Consider the following 16,774-nt stretch of genomic DNA (forward strand, 5'->3'; position numbering starts at 1 on the left):
CATAACAATATGACTTAATCACGGGCCCACAAAATATTTAAACCTTATGTATGTATGTACTCGAGATTCCGCCAATGTAGACGCACCCCTTGATTGACTGCAAGGGTACAGCGGATCCATGTACACTCCCTAAGGATTAATGGAGATGTGTCCTTTACAATATTATCCCACCACCAGAACAATCCCCACCCAACACCACCCAAGGGAGCATGTAGGACACCGGGAAGTCTGTTATTACGGGGGAGGAAGCCGAAGTACTCGGAGAGAACCACCGGGCCACTCGGTGGAAACAGACAAACCAGAGAGATATCAGAAGATTGATCTCCAGGTCCAATAAGGGACACCTTTGACCAACCGAGGCCCCCAAAGTACCCATTCTAGTTTAAACTCCGGTCTGGGTACCAGAGATGTGTGTGAGAGGGTGAAAATTACCCTTCTGATGTACTGATATCTTTAGCACCCCGAGTGAGAATCGAACTCGGGACCTTCAGCACAGTAGCCATCGGTCTTAACCACTTGACCACGAATTACTCACATAGCTTATATTGATTTGACACAGATTTGAAAATCAACCTTTTGTTATACATGTTATAAATATTTTAGAAAACATATTTAATAATGTATTTACAAATGTGTTGTCATGCTTTTAATTAATATTATAAATCTGAGACTACTATAGTAGTCTCAGTATAAAGTTATAAATTGTTTATAATACTTTATGAAAATTTTCAATATTTTATTTTTGATTGTCACTGTATTTTTATTAATGCTTGATATTGTGATAAAATGATTTTAAATTATTATAAAGGTTTTTTTGTTCTCTTCTAATCACATCAATGAACAGTTTTATTTAGTGTAGGCTAAAGATCGCTAAATAGCAAATTTACTTTTTGGCCGGTGCCTTAAAAATAGTCGGTATCCTTGGCCTAGAAAAAAAAATGAATTAAGTCACTGAGGCCAGGGCTAGACTTCAATGTGTGTTAGCTTATTTGACAAAAAATGAACCATACTGGCTGCTAAAAGTGAGTCATTATTTCACGTTCATTAATAATGATTAAACAAAAAAGTTTGTCAAAGTCTTAAAATTTGGCGCTACTTAATTAGTTGTCATGTGACAAATTTTGATCACGTGAGAACAAAATGGCAGACGCACGGAGTGTGTCTGGTGACAGTGTTTCACTGGCAGCAAATTCCACCAGCACATCTAATCTTGTGGACCAAACTTACCAAGTTTACAAAAGAAGATGGTTTATATTATTTGTAATTTGTTTGCTCAATATTTCAAATGCAATGGTGAGTGAGAAGAAATCAAAATTTGAATGACACTTTACTTTTACTTTTAGATTTACTTTATAGGCTGTCACTGATATAAGGTTCATCTAATGGAACTGAAAAAATGGTTATGTGTCCATCACAAAATCTGCTATAAATACATACACTGATGCATTCAATCAACCCAATCAGTTACACAAATTATAAAATCACCTATTTCTACTTCTATTTCTAAAGTGACCACCGTGATTAGATTGGGCCATAAAAATGAATGTGTTTATTTGCCCTAACCCCTTCATACTCAGAAAAAAGGTGCCTACTCAAAATCTTTTATTTTCCTGATGTGATAAAGTTTTGGCATGAAGACTAAAGAACATCTTACACTTCATTTTATCTAAATGCTTAACATGCTGAAGAAACAAAAAGAAAATGCATACCTACCTTCCCACAGTCTCTACCTTGGGAAAGGTTTAGGCAAACCAAAATATTTTTAATTCTGAATTTTCTTTTTCACAGATTGAAAAGAAAATGTTCATCCTTTTGGTTCTCAAAATGAGATTACCAGAAATCACAAAGGACGAAACCTATATCCTAGTTTTTTCCATTTAACAGTCTGCTAGCCATATAGCCTTCCTTTATGGAATGAATGGTGTAGTGATATATTTTTGTGCGGCATCTTTATACATAAACATTAAAACTTTTACTGTAAAAGCACCCTTTCGGAAATATGAAAAGGAGAAGATTGAATTATTTCTTGAACAAAATACAAAACGTGTAAGATGACATATTTATAAAGTTTATACATATTTCTGTTATAATTTAAGATTTTTTTACAAAGCTAGACACCATCTTTTCACATAAAAAGTTTCTCATGGATATACATAATATATAAACTTAAACATGGCTTTACTACTGTATCCCTCAATTATTTTCCTATTGTAGGTATGGATTACCTTCTCACCAATAGCTGATGTAACAGCAGAGAAGTTTAAAGTTGATGCCTTTAAAGTGAATGTGTTATCATTGGTCTTTCTAATTTGTTCAGTTCCATTTGGATTTTGTGCCTCATGGGTTTTAGACACCTTTGGCTTAAGATCAAGTGTAAGTATGTAAAATTGAGAAGGGAATTGGGGAATATTTCAAAGGGACAACAATCCATCCAAAGAGCGAGCAGATAACAGATATATGCATACATATATTAAAGTTTAAAAAGCAAGGATTTGATTTGATAAATAGCAGTGAATTATTAAGCCTGCTTTTAAACTCACAAACATATAAAGGCAACACAGAGACAGACAAAAAGGGAGTTCATCCAGTTGATTGATGACAAATTTTTATGCTTACCTATTTGTCAAACATATTTGCACAACAACATCTCACCATCACAACTACATGCAAGAACAGAGAATAAATCATGCGCTGAACTTAGAATGTTTACTAGCTTGTACCTGGAAAAATCTCTTCAAATAATTCTCATGGGAACAATTTGAGATTGACTTTCATTGCCTTACTTGATGCAAGTACTTTTGAACGAAAGTGAGTATAAATGCAAAATTTAGTACTTTAGAGTTGGGGGAACCAGGTTTTACAATGTCAGTGGTAGGAAAACCATGTATTGCCGAAATCAATATCCTCTCGAAAGCATTATGAATAGCTGTAAGGACTCTTTATATAAAAATTAAAAAAAAAAAATTATTAATGACATACAACACATAACTTCTTTTATGGATAGTAGACTTAGATTTTCTTTGTTCTTATAGATCTTATTATCAGCTTGGCTGAATGGCATTGGTGCATTATTACGTAATGTTAGTGTCTTTGATGGTATTGATGATTCAGCTAGATACCCAATATTGTTACTGGGACAGACATTAGCAGCATGTGCACAACCTTTTGTAATGTTTGCTCCTACCAAACTTGCAGCTTTATGGTTTGCTGGTAATCAGAGAGCTACAGCTAATATGCTAGCATCTATGGGTATGTATAGAGAAGAAGAAGAAGGGGTACTCATAAAGTTTGATAGGCTATTGATGGTCAGAGAAATATTAAGGAGTTGATATAGTTTTGGTGTTTTTAAATTATTTTTTTATTAAATTATTAGACATGTCATAAAAATAACCAAAATATTTGACAGTACATGTACAATTAACAACACCAATGAAAAGTCCCTATTCCTTTTACAAAATAGACATAAGTTTACAAGCACCAGTATATTGCATTTCAGAATTTACACAATGCAAATATATTAAATATTACAGTAAAACATTCAACGTTTTATCCTACATTTTAATCATTTCACTGAAAGGTTCAATTTTTCCAATAGATAATTAATTTTGTCATTTATTAAAGTATTTAGCATAATATTCAATTGCAACAACCTTCTATTCCAGCTAACCCACTTGGAATCTTAACAGCAAATGTTATAGTTCCAGCTATGGTCACAAGTTGTGATGGACACGACATTCCTTCAGCTGTACGTATTGTATATTTGTTTATGTCAGACTAACTGTCTTTTGAAACTTTCATTTTTTACTACAGTGGCAATATTCTTTCAACATCGGGTTACACCCCTTTATATAAAAAAGATGTGGTATGATTGCCAATGAGACAACTCTCCACAAGAGACCAAAATGACACCAAAATTTACAATTATAGGTCACAGTATAGCCTTCAACAATAAGCAAATCCCATACTTACTTATTCTTTAAACCTCATTACTAACATCCTGCAAAAAAAACTTGGTGTTAATCAGAAATATTGGTAAAAATTGAGTCTGTTTCCCACATATCAACCTGATACTGTGTCTATTCTTTCAAACCATTGGTATTAAATATTAGAATCTCTAGTAAAAGGGGACAACACATTTATTTTCAATAGACACAACTGTGCAGAAAGAAAATACATGTACTACCAAGAACAATTTGAATTATTAACTTTAAACTATTTTGTTAAATTATATATTTTTTTCTAAATTGACTGACTATGCTAACCTTTGTTTTGTTTGTAACCAATTATGCACCATTTTTTTTACTTTAGTTATGGGTTATGACAGGGATCAGTTTAACTGGTACCATGATGGCCACATTTGGAGTTTGTAGCTCTACTCCTCCTACACCACCTACAGCAAGTGCTGAAGAAGACTCAGAAAAATTTATTGATGGTCTGAAAAAAGTAAGTAACAGCAGTCATATTCTGTACAATGTTAATTTACACACCATAATTCATGATAAAGAGTTAATAGATATAGGAAGATTTGGTATGAGTGCCAAAGAGACAACTCTGTATCCATGTCACAATTTAAAAAAGGTAAACCATTAAAGGTCAAGGTACAGTCTTCAACACACGCCTTGACTCACACCAAACAGCAGGCTATAAAGGGCACCAAAAAATTAAAAGTGTAAAATCATTCAAACGGGAAAACCAACGGTCTAATCTATATATAAACAAAACAAAAACGAGTTACACTTATGCCACATCAACAAACACTTAATGTTCATCATAATCAATAAAAATTGTGATAAAAAAAAACCAGAAAACAAAATTTGATATCCATGCAAAGTGTTGCAACTAAAGATAATTTATATCCTTTTAAAGTTGAAGGATTTCAGTGAGCATTAACATCGATTTAGTACTAAAAAAAGATGACTTTTCTTGTACATTTGATTTTAGTATACAGGTCTATTAGGATGTGAAATTACGGTTTGACCATGATTTCCTGAGTTATTGATATTTGATCTTTTGAAAACAGTACATTCCCAGGAAATTTTAGTTTCAGACTGTTTACAATGATGTCACAATCACATTAACTTGTAATTAGTACTAATAACCTTTATGATGTGAAATTTTATAATTTTATGACTGTTTTGAACAAGATATCATGATTCACTGAACATCAAATGCAATAGTGTGAGCAGGGAATGATGTCCAAATGGACACATATTCTTGTTTTATCATGTGCTTGAAGCCTGATGCGTTGTTAATAGCAGATACAATATGTTCATTAATTTCAACAAGGAATTGATATTTAAGCAACTCAAGGCGTCAACTTGTTTCTTTAAGGAACACACAAAATCTATCTGATTTAAATATAGATCATGTGTCCATCATCCCTGGGTTAACAAGGATCTGTTCAGTCCTACGTTTTTAAGCTAACCAATGCAATACCTGCCTCCAATTTGTTAATTTTTTTATCTTAAAGCTTGAAAATACCGAAAATGTCTTTAAAACAGAAAGCTCACCAGAGAGGGAACATGATTTGTATTTTGCACATTAAGGTGGCTCGGGACTATTTGACTGCACATAATTTCATGCATGAATTACAAAAGTATTTGTTGTAAATTCGATATAATTTTTTCAAATATTTTGATTGATTAGAAAGGTTTAATCATTTTAGTTATGTGACTTATAGAATATTTTCGTTATTATCTATTTTTTAAAGGATCAAAATGACATTTCAACCATTTTCACCATTTTCCTGCCAAAATTTGGGTTTTACGGCAAAATATTTTTTTTCCCTTATCGGTGACCTATGGTTTTTATTGGCTCATTCTTTGAAGCTATATTGCAGCTTTTCATATTAAAGTTTTGAACCAATTGTCATAGAACGTTTTTTTTATATTCCAATAAAAATATGTCAACATCTCTATTTTCCCTATCATTTCATTGAAAAATGGTCCCTTTTACATACCTGTTTAAAAGTAAAATTTTGAGCTTAAATGGTCTGTGACCCCCTATTGTTTTTTGACCAATTTGATTCATTTTCTTTAAAGAATAAAATAACCAAAAATACGGCACTTCCAATAGAAACTTCGAAAAGGCCTGTGCCACCTTAATCATATAAATATAACAACATTAGTTTAAACATAATTATTTATTGTGGATTGGGAAACAGTTGCCAGTTATTGCGTCTTATATTAATCTCTCTTGGCGGGTGCGAGTGCTGCTTTGTAGCTCCATTTATCGTCCCCTTCCAAAGCACTATCATAGTTTCTCAAAACCATACTTGCAAATGGTGTCAAGGGAGAGCTGAAAATTCAGTCCCTGAAATTTTCTCTCCAGGACGTGGACTGAACCATCTTTTAAAGGTGCTATCAATTGATTCAAATAAAAAAAATCTTTTATTTGCAGTTATTAAAGAACAAGAATTACTGGGTGTTGAATATAACATTTGGTGCAGGATTAGCTATTTTCACTTCCTTTACAACATTTTTAGATCAGATATTATGTCCCAAAGGATATTCAAATGTAAGTATTATTCCAAATAGTGTAAGGAAAAGTTTATATAAGCAAAGAAAATATGTGAAATATGTGTGTTCTGTAATGAAAAAAATTATATAAACAAAGAAAAACATAGTTCCGCTTTAAAAAAGGGGGGGTATACTGTTTTAACTCTGTATGTCAGTCCGTCAGTCCGTCCGTCAATCAGTCCGTCCCATGAAACTTTCGTCACATTTTTCTCAGGAACTACACATCCACCCTTTCTGTAATTTGGTATCAACATTTATATATGTCAGCCATACGGTGTGATGCGTTTTCAGGTTCATCACTTGACAACTTCCTGTTTAGCGAACACTTGTATGATTTTACACAAGATAGCCAAGTTGAAAATTTTCGTCACATTTTTCTCAGGAACTACAATACAAGGATTTCTGAAATTTGGTTTCAGGATTTATATAAGTCAGCTATACCGTGTGATGCGTTTTCAGATTCATCACTCGACAACTTCCTGTTTACCGAACACTTGTATGATTTTACACATGATAGCCAAGTTGAAAATTTTCGTCACATTTTTCTCAGGAACTACAATACAAGGATTTCTGAAATTTGATTTCAGGATTTATATAAGTCAGCTATACCATGTGATGCGTTTTCAAATTCATCACTCGACAACTTCCTGTTTACCGAACACTTGTATGATTTAACACATGATAGCCAAGTTGAAAATTTTCGTCACATTATTCTCAGGAGCTACAATACAAGGATTTCTGAAATTTGGTTTCAGGATTTATATAAGTCAGCTATACCGTGTGATGCGTTTTCAGATTCATCACTCGACAACTTCCTGTTTATCGAACACTTGCATATTTTTACACTAATAATATTATCCACTTTCGGCGGGGGTATCATCAGTGAGCAGTAGCTTGCAGTTTCACTTGTTTATTTTGTTATTTTTATATCATTTAAGGAAAAGTTTATTTTAGCAGAGAAAAATATGTGTATGTGTTTTTTTGTAAAATAAAAAAAAAAAAAAAGAAAACATAGTTTTTTAAGTTTGTTTAATTTGCTTCTTTTGTGAGCAAAAGATTACATTATATATAAGCAAAGAAAAACATATTTTGTAACTTATGTGTCATGTAAGAAAATATTTCTATAGGTGTAATACCACCATTGATTTCCCCCTATTAGTCTTTGTTAAATTGGCATTTTGAAAAAAATTGTACAGTATTTACCCTTATTTCAACCAAAGAAATACTTTGCATGAATAAAGTTTAATCCTTTCCAGTTCTACAGTGAAAATTTCATACTACATTTCATTGCATACAAGAAAGTAACCATTGCTGGAAGTAAACAATGCCAAATTTTACACTTTTATTTACTGGTTTCCTGCTTTGGTAACTATGTAACGTTAACTTTCCAAAATATTTTATAAGACCATCGAATAAAAAAGGAATGATGCTTTCAGACACCCAACATACATGTTTATGACTCCGAAAAATTTAAGTGCAGGGTTAATTTTCTACAACTGTCAAATTCAAGGGAATATTTTTTAGACCTAATTTAATATACAACCGGATGTGACGTACCATGATTTGAATAACACCTATAAGCAGTGAAAAATATGTGCATGTTGTGTAAAGAGAAAATAAAAGAGATATTATTTGAGATTATTTCTTAATTACCATACTTTGTGTGTTCAGTCCTTTGCAGGATTATGTGGTGCCTTAATGATAGCAGGAGGTGTGTTAGGAGCTGTAGTATCAGGGATATATGTAGATAGATCAAAAAAGTTTGCTGAAGTTATCAAATTTTCATATGCAGGTGCAGTTATGGCAGGATTAGCATTTACTCAGGTAAAAATATTCTAGATAATATTTAGAATTTACTCAGGTAAAAATGTTCTAACTAATATTTAGTATTTACTCAGGTAAAAAATGTTCTAGATAATATATAGAATCAGATAAAAAATGTTCTAGATGATATTTAGAATTTGTTTTCTAGATAGATGAGACTTTTATCCATGTACGAATTCCCATAGTTTTATGACAAGATAATATCTTTCCTTACTTTATAAGTTCTGTGTTTTTACAGGAGAAACTTTATTAAAGTCATTTACAACTCTGATAGTACAATTAGTTTTTTATACCACTTAAATTCATTTCAGTCAAAATGTACTTTTTCTCTTGATTATGTGTAAAATATGGATAATAGCTTAGAAAAAGTTTTGTATAGTTACTATAACTATAATTTTCTTTGCAATAATGTGATTCATATAACATAAAAATATAAGAAGATAAGGTATGATTGGCAATGACACAACTTATCACAAAAGTTCAAATGAAGTGGATATCAACAATTATAGGCAATCATTATGCCATACAGTATAGTCTGCTATAAAATGCCCTGATATGAAACATATGAAACAATTCAATTTAGAAAACTAGCATTATAATTCATAACAAAACAGACGTGAACTACCGGCTTCTGTCTTGGGATAGGCAAATAAAGTTTATTCGTAAAATACTAGATTTGTTTCATGTAAAGTAGAAGATAAACATCTTGCACATTTTAAAGTCAAAAAGTTTAAAATATACGTTTTATTGTATATATTGTTTATAATTTCAGGTAGCCAGACTAAGGGACCAAAGTGTATTGGCAGCTACTTGTATAACATTGTTTATAATTTCAGGTAGCCAGACTAAGGGATCAAAGTGTATTGGCAGCTACTTGTATAACATTATTTATAATTTCAGGTAGCCAGACTAAGAGATCAAAGTGTATTGGCAGCTACTTGTATAACATTGTTTATAATTTCAGGTAGCCAGACTAAGGGACCAAAGTGTATTGGCAGCTACTTGTATAACATTATTTATAATTTCAGGTAGCCAGACTAAGAGATCAAAGTGTATTGGCAGCTACTTGTATAACATTGTTTATAATTTCAGGTAGCCAGACTAAGGGATCAAAGTGTATTGGCAGCTACTTGTATAACATTGTTTATAATTTCAGGTAGCCAGACTTAGGGATCAAAGTGTATTGGCAGCTACTTGTATAACATTGTTTATAATTTCAGGTAGCCAGACTAAGAGATCAAAGTGTATTGGCAGCTACTTGTATAACATTGTTTATAATTTCAGGTAGCCAGACTAAGGGATCAAAGTGTATTGGCAGCTACTTGTATAACATTGTTTATAATTTCAGGTAGCCAGACTAAGGGATCAAAGTGTATTGGCAGCTACTTGTATAACATTGTTTATAATTTCAGGTAGCCAGACTTAGGGATCAAAGTGTATTGGCAGCTACTTGTATAACATTGTTTATAATTTCAGGTAGCCAGACTGAGGGATCAAAGTGTATTGGCAGCTACTTGTATAACATTGTTTATAATTTCAGGTAGCCAGAATTAGGGATCAAAGTGTATTGGCAGCTACTTGTATAACATTGTTTATAATTTCAGGTAGCCAGACTTAGAGACCAAAGTGCATTGGCAGCTACTTGTATAACATTGTTTATAATTTCAGGTAGCCAGACTGAGGGATCAAAGTGTATTGGCAGCTACTTGTATAACATTGTTTATAATTTCAGGTAGCCAGACTAAGGGATCAAAGTGTATTGGCAGCTACTTGTATAACATTGTTTATAATTTCAGGTAGCCAGACTAAGGGATCAAAGTGTATTGGCAGCTACTTGTATAACATTGTTTGGTGTATTTGGTTTTGCTATGTATCCTATATCTATGGAAATGTCTGTAGAAGTTACCTACCCTGTTGCCGAGGCAACAAGTTCAGGATTACTTATAGTGTCAGGGTAAGACCTTACTTGATACTGAACATAAAATATAAATCAGCACTTTTAAAAAAATATGAAAGAATTAACGACAAAATCCTTGCTGACATAATAACGGTAGTTAAATAGTTGAAACTACAGTTAATAAATTCATTTTATAAAGGTCTTTGATTAAGATCTCCGATTTAGTTATTTTATTTCTTCAAGCTTCATTACCGTAAATGTGGTCATTTTGACAACCTTTCCACAAATACACTTCATATTTGTTTACCAATTGATATTGCAGTATTGGAATACAGCAATTGAAATCTTCCTTAAATTGACATTTTGTGTTGTTTTTTTCTTGTTTGATGTGTGTTCTTCATGTTTAAACCCAAGTTGAGACCTGTAGACAATTTACCATTTAACTTGTTTAAAAAAATAAATATTAACAATAATACCTAGCTTCAATGTAAATATAAACACTGACAAAGTCAAACATAAGACTTTACCAACCAAAAGAACAAATGTATAATAACTGTCATATTCCTGACTTATTAACTTGTATTGAATATATATAATATTTTCTTTTTTTCAGTCAAATACAAGGTATCATTATAATATTAGTGTTACAGTTTTTAGCCCAGCCTTTATCACCAGAAGATTTAGCTATTGGAACAGGTTGTTCAGGAGGTAGGAATAACATTCATGAATCGGTTCAAAAACATTGTGTATTGTTGAGTAATCAGGATTGTTTCTAATAGATTCTCAATTAAGTGGTTCTTGTTAGGAAATATGAACAGATCAGCATACATTTAAAACCTTACATATAATTATAAGTCTTAAGTCAAAGGAATTTTCAATTTGCTCTTAACATTGTATATGTTAACCCTTATATTATTATAATTTACCTAAGATTTTGTAATAACTGGAACCTGTATTGAAATCATTTGCTTTCTTGGTGGCAGAGATTTCTCATATAGTTAAAATTTTACAGAAAATCTGTGATGTCTATTATTTGCAGTAATACATTGATAGCATGTATAAGATTTTAAGCCAATATAAAAAAGAAGATGTGGTATGATTGCCAATGAGACAAATATCCACAAAAGACCAAAATGACACAAACATTAACAACTACAGGGAACCGTACGGCCTTCAACAATGAGCAAAGCCCATACCACATAGTCAGCTATAAAAGGCCCCAATAAGACAATGTAAAACAATTCAAACGATTAAACTGAAAGCCTTATTTATGTAAAAAAAATAAACGAAAAACAAATATGTAACACATCAATAAACGACAACCACTGAATTACAGGCTCCTGACTTGGGACAGGCACATACATAAATAATATGGCGGGGTTAAATATGTTAGCGGGATCTCAACTCTCAGTGGGACAGTGGTATAATAGTACACAATAAGAATGAACTATAAAAATCAGTTGAAAAAATATATTATCAAGTATATTTGTTATTTACACCAACCTTGCATATTTCTAATTATGACAAAACTGAAGACACAAATAACTTATTAATTTGATACATTTTTAACTCTGTATGATCTGCATTCTTTTAAATCTAACTCTTAACTATGATATATCTATTTATAGGTTGTTCAGGTAACAGTACTTCACAGTTCACACCTCAGGAATGGACAGGTAGATTTATTGTACTAACACTATCAAATAACATGTTACTGTTGATTTATTATTATTTGTTGGATTCCAATCTTTGTGGATTTCGTATGAACAGGTTAACCACAAAATTAAATGTTCAACGAATAACACATTTTTGATAGACATGTGTGCAGACTTTGGCAAAATCACAAAATTAAATATCCAAGAATGTGTAAGAGTTCCTTGACCTATGAAAATTGGTACTCACAAAAAAAAATGAATACTTAGTAAAAGGGTACTCTTGTTTCAATTGTTTTACATTGTCATTTCATACCTTTTAAAGCCAGGTATGTGTTGTGGGTTTTGCTCATTCTTGATTGCTGGTGGTGACATATATTTACTAACTTCTTCATCATTTTGGTCCTAAGTGGAGTTGTCTTATTGGCAACATACCACATCTTATTATTATTTTTATATCAAAAAAATTTTACTTAGTATTTTTCAAATTAATGCAAGTGAAATTTTAATGGACTGTACAGTCAGAATTGATTTCAAATTTTGAGGAAAGTTTTAAAATTTGGAAAATAAAGTCAATTTCTAAATGTTTTTTCATTTGATTATTTGATACCATGTTATTGTGCTAATTTGCATATGTTTTTTTTCTAAAAATGCAAAAGGCCTACAGTTAATGTAGATATTGACAATTTTACATATTTCTAGTGCTGCATATATCTGGAGGAAAAACATGGATGCTATCTTATATTAAGTATCTTGACTGAGATCATTTAATAAGTATGCAAGATCATACTGATGCATTATACTTTCTTGAACTGGTCCCTTTGTAAATGCTTTACTGACTCTAGACTGAATATAGACAGTTATATGAATATTAAGGTGGTACATAACACTACAGGGAGATAACTCTGTACAAATCCACTGAATGTTTTAATCGTTCTATTGCTTGTCAAACTGCTATTTGTCCAATAATTTTTTTTCGATAAAATGTGTTGTTTAAGTTTTTTGATTTTTTTTTTGTCTTTACAGTCAAAGTAAATATGTTGTCAATATTTAATGATAATTAAACGAGCCAAATTCATTTTAGGCCAGGTGTTAGGTATCATTTTAAATTCAAGGTAGGCTTTAGTGGAATGTGAACATATGAATAAATATTTAATTTATTTTGCAGTTCCAAATCTGGTTGCAAATGGTTATGCTGTGATTGCCGTGTGTATAGTATTATTGTTACTGAGACCAGATTATAAAAGACTGAAAGCTGAAAAGAAAATTTTAGCAGAAAGAATATTAAACATTTCTCACGATCTCCGATCATAGTAATATTGATTTTAGTTTAATGAAATCCATGTCACATAACCGTGATGCCTAGAATACCAGTAATTCCTTTTGTTTTATTATTCAAATCTGCTCAGAAGCCCTTTTTAGTGACCAACAATAAAAGAATGTCCATTTTTTTTGAAAGTTCTACACCAGGACACTAATGACAAATTCTGAGCATTCTTTCAAATTACTAAAAGAATTATCCACTGGAAAAAGTTCTCGGGCATCTAGTTGAGCAATAAAAAATATTTGATTATTGAATCATTATTGCTTTTAGCTAGAATGCGTCAACATATTAATCTAGATATTTTAAAAATGATTTATTAAATCTGTGATGAAAATTATTTTTTAACAAGTTATTGGATTTGTTTTATATTTTTTTAAACATATTTTTTCAAATATAATGTTGATGTTAGATTGCCATATGTTTGACAAGACTATGTATACTGTGGATTCATTTATTTTCGTGGGTACCAATTTTCGGGGATGAAGGAAAACTTGCATGTTCCTGGACATTTAATTTCGTGGTTTTGCCTAAATCCTTATACAAATCTTTAGAAAATTTGTCATTTGTTGAACATTTAATTTCGTGCTTCACCTATACCCACGAAATCCACGAAAATTGGTATCCAACGAATAATAATGAATCCACAGTAATTGAAACTGAAGTAGAGCAATATGAACAAAATATTTGTTAGAAAATTAATATCTAGTCCTACATGGGAAGCATCAAGTGTTGTTTTGTTGACACAATTTTTGTATTATTGATGTATATATCATTATTTATATTTATTTATGAACAAATTATACAAGTTTGTGTTACATACATTTGTGAAATTGTTTTTCATATTGAAAGCTTGTTAATTGTTATTCAGAATTTATGAAAGGTTGACATGCATGTAGTATGGCATTTTATGAGCAATCTATAAACAAATGTTGAAATGTTTAAATAATTCATAGCTTTCTTTATTTTCTTCCAATCAAACAACATACAAATTTTCCTTTGTTTAATACTTTTACAAGTATGAGTTTTTAGAGAATGAAAGATTTTTTTTCAAGAAATTGCTGAAACTGATTTGTTTTACTAACCGATTTCTTGAAGGCGGTGCCCATATATAAGTCAGAAAAACAAATTGTTTTTGTATAGCTCTTCTCACTGCATTTTATTAAGAATAGATGTTTGGTATATGTCAGTGAGACAGCTCCTCAAGGTCATGAAAATAAGTTAAAAGACAAGTAGAGGTCAACATTCAATAATAATCACCTGTCTTTATACAAAATCTATCCGCCCCAGTTTCAGGTTGTGAACTTTGAACATTGATTGTTAAAGATCTGCTTTCATCATCCGAACTGTGATTTTATCATTTTAGACAAAAATGTGATTTAATTTTTGCGATATTGAGAAAAATCCTGTTTAATTCTTAGTTTCAAGAAACATTTGATGTCAGTTTTCTTTCTTATCTATTATTGGTATAACAAAAAATAAAAGAGGTCATGTGACTTACATTTGCATAATTATCTATGTATATATATTCATATGAATGTTTAATTTACTCTAAATGCTAGATGTTACCTACTTTGACAACCATTGAATGATTGTAATCAGGGATTAATTTGTAAAATATAATCAAAATGTGTTCGCTATTTATACAATTGTATTGATTTTAATATTTTATAGAAATTTTCTCACCAAGTCATTAATCATTGCAGACACATTCTTTAGTCAGTATTGGCAGAAGTAGTCATTAGTAATCAAATGCAAGTCAATACTGTAAACCAACTTATTTTTAGAGTAGAAAAAAATCATGAATATCAATGTTTGGAATACAGAACATTTTGGTCTTCCCTTATATATTGACCTCAAGAAAATAATAAAACCATACAGAAAATTGCTGCCAAGTCGTATGAACAAAGCTACAATTGAAATAAAAGTGTCTGTGAAAACAAATTGGTCTACAATAATTATTTCACTATTTATTCAGAATTAAAATGTAATGTTTTATCACACAAAAGGTATTCTTACAACATATGTATTCATTGAAAGATCTGTTAAAAGAAAGACAATTACATTTGTTATTTATTCCATTTTCATAACATTTCTCAATCAGATTCCTAGTTTTATTGTTTACATAGATTTCGGAATAATTTAAATGTACGTTTTATTTTAGTTTCTATTGTGACTAGTATAGTTTAAGTGCATGTACCCTAATGTATATGACATTTATAATTATAATTAATACATGTGGTGCTAAACAGTTAAATAAAGTACAAAGTTGTTTATGGTGGTTTAATCCTCGGTGAGGAGTTTGTGAATCATACCAAATTATAATTACATGCCACACTTCAAATTGGCATTATAAATTCAGGTATGTGTTAGTCTGACATTATATCCTTGTGTCCTTTCTACATCATTTTAAAGTTGTGGTGTAAGATAGTTAATTCACAAAATTGCGGTCACATCAACTTGAAGCTTACTACAAATGTTCATTATTTTGTAAAACTTCCAGAATATATGTACAATTTGAGTTTAAACACATGTCAGTGTCCACAAATGTTTTTATGGAAGTGTTGTATTGTGTCCACGAATTCATATTCTGTTTTGTTTAATGAGTAAAGTTATTTATCATATAATTTTGACATTTAAATGTTTAGCAGAAGCACTAATTTAAATACCATGCATACCATTAATAATTTGTTATCTAACATTAAACATATTTTTGAAAGTTAGGAAAAGTGATGAATTTATTATACAGTAAATTTAGAAATTATTCTGTGCATTTTTCATTGCAAATTCTATAGAATGGACTAAAATGCAAAATTAATTATGGTAGTTTCCAGAAAATCTGCAAACAGTCATATAATAAAAGTTTATCAGATACCAGTATGAAGTTCTTATTGCTGCCTTATTCATTTAATGGCATTATTTATATGTCTTTTTCTAGAATTTAGAATATCCATTTGCCACCATTAATTTTGTGGCTCATGTTCACTATTTACTTAAAATTGCTGTCTTCATTGGATATGTATGTTATAGATGCTCCATTTCCGTTTAAAGTTCCATTCCATTATTGTTAGTTTCTGATTTGTAAAAAATAAAACATCTTTGTGTAATCTTAATCAATAATGAAAATGAAATGTGCATTTTATTTCAGCTTTTCTTAATTGTTCATCTTTTACATATATCTTTATTTTATATATGTTGAACAAGTTGATTTATTAGTATTTTTATAGAAATAAAGATACAAAAGAATTAAGACTTTTTATTTTGAACTTAACCCTAAAAACCAGACTGAATGACTACCATGTACTTCATAAATTTTTTTAAAAACACCCTGTACCTGATTCTAAAGCCCAAATCGGGTTATATCATCATATTGGATAACTGAATTGCCATTCAAATCTTATCCGCTGATTAACAATGAACCACTGGTTAACTCTGACCTGCCAGTTATCATATTCTATATAAATAGGGCACAATCATAAATCCACCATTCTGCCTCCGAAGAAGGTCCTATTCGGACGGAAACCAATCAGGCTATGAAACATCACCAGGCGCTGTTAATTAT

The 16,774-nt window shown here is 30.9% G+C and overlaps 1 protein-coding gene across 1 annotated transcript; it reads left to right on the forward strand.

The window, feature by feature from the left end:
- Window positions 1-1,110: 1,110 nt before the first annotated feature.
- On the forward strand, window positions 1,111-16,458 carry LOC134715830 (solute carrier family 49 member A3-like). The gene is made up of 11 exons (XM_063578321.1): window positions 1,111-1,293; window positions 2,215-2,373; window positions 3,033-3,249; window positions 3,663-3,745; window positions 4,309-4,443; window positions 6,400-6,516; window positions 8,190-8,342; window positions 10,139-10,296; window positions 10,853-10,947; window positions 11,868-11,915; window positions 13,060-16,458. Exons 1-11 carry the CDS (start codon window positions 1,141-1,143, stop codon window positions 13,203-13,205), a joined length of 1,464 nt encoding a protein of 487 aa, XP_063434391.1. The 5' UTR covers window positions 1,111-1,140; the 3' UTR covers window positions 13,206-16,458.
- The last annotated feature ends 316 nt before the right edge of the window (window positions 16,459-16,774 follow it).

The sequence above is a fragment of the Mytilus trossulus genome, chromosome 4 (genome assembly GCF_036588685.1).
Source record: "Mytilus trossulus isolate FHL-02 chromosome 4, PNRI_Mtr1.1.1.hap1, whole genome shotgun sequence".
Lineage (NCBI taxonomy): Eukaryota > Metazoa > Mollusca > Bivalvia > Mytilida > Mytilidae > Mytilus > Mytilus trossulus.

Excerpts from the sequence above, each read along its gene's own strand:
- LOC134715830 (XM_063578321.1), top strand. The coding sequence starts at position 1,141 with ATGGCAGACGCACGGAGTGTGTCTGGTGACAGTGTTTCACTGGCAGCA. Across the intron at positions 1,294-2,214 it reads TCAATATTTCAAATGCAATG|GTATGGATTACCTTCTCACC; the intron begins GTGAGTGAGAAG and ends TTCCTATTGTAG. Across the intron at positions 4,444-6,399 it reads TTATTGATGGTCTGAAAAAA|TTATTAAAGAACAAGAATTA; the intron begins GTAAGTAACAGC and ends TTTTATTTGCAG.